The 5,637-nt window shown below is 33.4% G+C and overlaps 1 protein-coding gene across 1 annotated transcript; it reads left to right on the top strand.

Annotated features, from left to right (window-relative positions):
• The first annotated feature begins 240 nt into the window (after positions 1-240).
• Positions 241-2,374, top strand: LOC114162569 (outer envelope pore protein 16-2, chloroplastic). The gene is made up of 7 exons (XM_028046499.1): positions 241-454; positions 545-596; positions 809-883; positions 1,176-1,207; positions 1,301-1,334; positions 1,596-1,663; positions 2,014-2,374. Exons 1-7 carry the CDS (start codon positions 317-319, stop codon positions 2,155-2,157), a joined length of 543 nt encoding a protein of 180 aa, XP_027902300.1. The 5' UTR covers positions 241-316; the 3' UTR covers positions 2,158-2,374.
• Positions 2,375-5,637: the final 3,263 nt, after the last annotated feature.

Here is a 5,637-nt window from a genome sequence, read left to right as displayed (position 1 = left end):
AGTATTTTTAATATATAAAGAAATACTAAAATGGATTAAGGGAATTGAATTTGTAAAATGTGCAGTAGGGGAACGGGTCGTAGGCATTAATTAACCTCTGATTAGTAGTGTAGTGGAATAAGTGAAGTGTGAAATCTGTTGCAAATGAGTTGGCACCGTCTTCGCGTCATCGTTGCCTCATAAGCCACGTGTACACACGTGTCCTCCAACCCCATATTCTTCTTACATTCTATTGTTTCTTTCACTTCATCATCTCTATTACTACTACCAACATTCTCTTCGTGAATGAGAGAGAATTTGAATCGTATTAGCAAAGATGAATCTGAACACGAGCAGTAACCTGGAGACTCGGTCTCTTCTTGATGAGCTCTGTAACTTCGACAAGAAAGGACTCTTCGATCTTGGACACCCTCTCCTCAACCGCATCCTTGAGAGCTTCATCAAAGCTGCCGGAGTATTTCTCACAACACCCTTTTCTTTCTCTTTCTTCTTTTTCCATCTTCTGTCTTACCTTCACTATGTACAAATATCCTTTTCTTTTCAGATAGGAGCGGCTCAAGCTGTGTCCCGCGAGGCTTTTTTCACTGCTATTGAAGGTGCAATCGCCACTCCTCCACTTTCTCTTCTAACTCTAAACTATCGTTACGTAGAACGGGATGTATATATCTTGATTTAAGATTTGTATGTCTTTGTAAATTATTTTCATTTAGTTACTTTTTTGTTTTCTTCGAAATGTGATCCAATTTGTAGACAAAAAGAATATTATAGAACGGTGACTTATCGGTGTCCATGATATGCATATTCATAGGTAACGGGGCAAATAGCAGCGGTTTGTCTGCAGAAGCTTCAAGCGCGAAGAAAAATCAGTTGCCGGGTCTTAGAGGTACATTATGTCAGATTCGTTATCAGTGGAGTTTTTATAACTATTGCATTCATTTTTGCACTTTTTTTTTTCTTTTTCAAATAAAGTGTGGGTCCACCGAATGGGGATATTTCAAAGAATTGGAGTTGCAAATATATATTAACACCCAACAACAACGAAGAATAAAAGAAAAGAAATTCTGTCAAATTCTTTATTTCCCTAACTTAACATTGTTGTACTGAATATGTGTGGGGTGGAAAGCTTTAATTTGTCAGAGTATTGATATTTTGTTCTTTTCTGTTTGTGCATTTAGGAGAGAACAGTAACAAATCTCTCGAGGCCATGGTGAGTTTTTAATTATAATATATACCTCAAGTGAACATACTGTATGATTTTTTTTTTCAGCTAATTTTGTTGTTTTCTTTTTCTAATCCTTAGGTGATGAGCACGGGCAAAGAGTCCTTACAATGGGGTATTGAAATTTCCCTCTACCTAACCAGGACACCAATTTCTTATATTATATTTAAATGTGAATTTTCTAAAAACAGTGATTGCTTTAAGCTGTGTAATAACTTGGATTTGCCACCAAAGTTACAAATGACAGATTGAGTTTCAATATTTTCTATTTCCTCTTGTTTCTATTCTATTTTCTCCGATGAGTTTGCCAGTATTGCACGATTTCTTTCCCTGTTTACGTAGCCAGATGGACCTTAAAAGATTGTTTTGAATGCAGGAGTGGCTGCAGGACTGTATTCAGGTCTCACTTATGGGTTGAAGGAAGCTCGTGGAGCTCATGACTGGGTAGCACCTTTTTTCTCTCTCGGCTTATTTTTATTGGTTTCGTATTTCACATCTCAAAAAACTTCAATTCCTCATACTTTGTATTTGAACCAGTGTGGCAGATCAGCACATCTGTCTCATTGCTGGAAAAACAGTAGCTACTTTTGGGATAGATTCTGATCCATTAATTCTTGTGGACCATTTTCAACTTTATAATTTTCATTCTCTCCCCATTTTCAGTGAATGACAAAAATTGCGTTTGTGACGGCTTTTATATTGCTCTCACATAGTGTGCTATGTGATCTAACTTTAGTTTGTGGTGTTCAGGATATTGATAATATAACATGATAACTTATTGTATTTTGATGCAGAAAAACAGCGCAGTTGCGGGAGCAATAACAGGGGCGACCCTTGCACTTACACTGGATGATTCCACCCATGAACAGGTTGTGCAATGTGCTATCACAGGAGCAGCTATCTCCACTGCTGCTAATATTCTCACTGGGATTTTCTAAATGGGTGTCTTGTTTGAGTTTGCTTGAGAGAGAGTAGTTACCTTTTCTTTGCTTCTAAATGTGACAGTAATACATGTTTAAGATAGACTTGCAAGTACTTCCTTTTCAATTTTAGTTGTCACTTGTGGATTTCATGTCTGATTTTAAGGCTTTGTTTTCTTTTCTTGCTTATGTAAATCTACTTTTGATCAACTATTCAGGTCCTGTCTTCCCAAAACTACCTTCATTGATTTTCCATCTTTTAGACAAATTTTATACTTTTCTGAGTACCGGAAAACATAGACACATGAAAAAAAATCAGGGAACTTAAATACTTTTAGTTCTTAGTTCTCTCATTTCATCCAATAAAACACGCACACACCAGACTTATGATGAACTTACACATGTCCACACCCAAACATACTAGACACATAGTTTCACTATACCTTCCTTCAAATTCTAAAAAAAAAAATTAATTTTTAATTATTTGATTAAATATTCAATTAAGTCTTTGATAATTCACGTTATGATCCTACTTAACATGAAAATATATGATGATTACAAGTGTTGTTTGGATTCCACTTCTATGTTTTGAGAGGATTTATACAAAAGTTATTTCTTTTTCCTTTGATTACGCACATAAAATAATTTTATGTTTTAGTGATCAAAATTTCGCATTCCACATTGACCATATAACACTCTCGACAGACAAGACTACAACCACAGTAGTAATTTAGAGTTATTAGTATAATTAAGGAAAAAGAACGTTCACAATGCAATCAAATAAAATGTTTTAAAATAAACGTTTTTACAAATTTTTCCTTCTCAGAAAAATAATAATAAAATTTCTCGTGTCTTTATATAATAATTTATTTTCATTTGGATTTTAACTAATCTTGGTAAGTGGATTATAAACTCTTTATTAGATATTTTATGCGGATAAGTAAAGTGATATGATAATTATTTATTTCACATAAAAATAAGATTTAATTATTTTAAGATAAAACAGATATTTTTCATAATAAATTTTGAAAATTTTTCTTTTGACTATATTAACTAAAATTTGATAGATCAATTATAGGCTTGATGCTTCTTTTTGTCACGATAACATGGACTCGATGCTCTTTTTTGTTCGGTAAATATTCTTTTCTGCTGATAAAAAAATTATATATAAGTTATGATCAATAAAAAATATTTTCAAGTCCGTTTCTTATTATGTCGTCCAAATGAAAGTAAAGTTGGCTAATCATGCTCCTTTTTCAGTAAATAAATATTCTTTTACATTGGCAAAGTAATACGGAATATTATCCACATGCCAAATCCGATATCTTCTATTAAATTCCTTTTATTTTGTCTATGATTACCCAATTTCATAGTTAATCCATGATAGCTTTTTTCAATTTACACATATCACAGAATTAATTTTCAGGTTTGCCAGGTTTCGATAATTCAGTAATACCAGAATTACGCACTGCATAACATAAAGAGATGGTTTAATTATAGCAAACATTCTAAGAAAAAGGTTTAGCAAAGTTAAACAATCTGCATTAAAGGATTCATCATACAGAGAACATGTTTTTGTTCACAAAAGCCTTTCCTAACAAAACCTGATCACACCTTAATTATTTACTACAGATATAAAATAAAATCTCCAACAACATTTTACTGTTTCCCACCAAAGCCCTCGAACCAAATTTTTAGCCGTCGTGAACGGTAATAATGCTTATGAACTATAATAGAACCGTTACCATTACCATTAACATGTCCACCATTGTTGATGAGGCCTTTCGTGTTATTATTAGAAGGAACAGGGTTGTCGTTTTGGTTTGGAAGAAGAAGTTTCAGTGCCCAATCAGAACTAGTGGGATCAGGCCACCACCCTCTTACTTTGACATCATCAAACATCTTCAACAACTCACCTTTCGAATGCTTAGAAGGCTTCTCAATCTCAATCTTCAACAATTTTTCACCGTTGCTGCACATCTTGGCCACAAGAGAGACACCGTGAGAATAATACGCAGAGAAAAAATAGTGCTTCACAGTGATCATGTAAGGAAGCTCGTCGTCGTCATCGTGTGTTCTTGCTCTCAGCATCACCACAAGACCCATTCGCTCAGCGTCGGTTCCGTAGAAGAAAGCGGAGGACTTGAGAACACCACCTTGCGCCGTCGGGAGTTTGCACTGCGGAGGACGCAGCATCGTTGAAGGTCCGTTAACTGTGACGTCTCCTGAGAGAAGACCCATTTTCAAGCTCACTTCCATTTTGTAAGTAACGTAGTCGCTTGTGTGGTTTGATGCGTGGTCGCGGATTGAGATGGTTAAGTCCTGGTTCTGCTTCTGATCGGCGTTGGTTTTCGCCAACTCAAGCTCGCAGATGCCTCCACATGCGTTGTACTCTGCGGTCCAAGTGTCCACGGTTTTGCGGAGGAAAATCAGTGGTGAATTGCTCAGAGGAAACTGCTCGGAGTAATTGGTGGTTTGAGTGTTTCCCATGGCGGATTAATGGAACCTCTGTGTTTCTCTTCTTCACTCAGAACTCGATCACAGTGGTGAATATTGGTGCTTTCTCATATATTATACATCGCGGGAATAAAACAAAAATTCATTTATATATTAATTTGTATTTTAAGTAATTAATTATCGATAGTTATGGGGAATAATTATCAATAAATTTTATGATATGTTGATAAAATTTATTAATAACTTATTGATAAATTTTTTAACATCAACATATTCGTAAACTTGAATTTATGATAAATTTGTACTATTATATAAATGAATTATATTCATCAGTATTACATTATTTGCTTGATATGGATTATGAAGAAAATGAATGTAGAATTGAAATGGTTGAGATAGTATAAATAACTTAGGAGAATGTGTAGAAAGATTATATCCGTTGAAAAATTCAAATCCTACAATGAAAGTGCCAATATCTTGATACATATAAAATAGAAATAATTATATTAAAAAAATAATTTAATTCATAAAATTAATTATTGTTACGTAGGTGTCAACCTTGCAAATGTCATAGTGAGAAACCGTTTCAGAAGTTTTACCAAATAAAAATTTGATCCATTCATTTATAACTTAACATTAAAATTGAAAGACTAAATACGTATTTAATTTTATATAATATTATATAAAAAATCCAAAAACCTCTCAATTTTTTGTAAATTGATTATATATATATATATAAAGACTTTTATATACAGTTTATACAGTGATTGAGTTATCAAACGATTAAACTATATGTATGATCCCATGGACCACTTTTCGTGTAGTGGAAAAATGAGTGTCCTTGGGTCTTTCTTATCTTGAAAGAATTGGTGTCTTTTTTTTTTTATATATTTTATTTATCAGCAACAAAGAATATATCAAAGAAGTGGTGGTGTTTTGAATATTGCTTTTAATTTCATTGAATGACGTCAAATAAACGGACTTCACATTTTATTTATTTATTTATATAAGTATAGATAGAAATCCATATTCCTTTATAAT

Source organism: Vigna unguiculata, chromosome 9 (genome assembly GCF_004118075.2).
Source record: "Vigna unguiculata cultivar IT97K-499-35 chromosome 9, ASM411807v1, whole genome shotgun sequence".
Classification (NCBI taxonomy): Eukaryota; Viridiplantae; Streptophyta; class Magnoliopsida; order Fabales; family Fabaceae; genus Vigna; species Vigna unguiculata.
The sequence above is the reverse complement of the archived record's forward strand: the minus strand, read 5'-3'. Positions and strand labels throughout refer to the sequence as shown.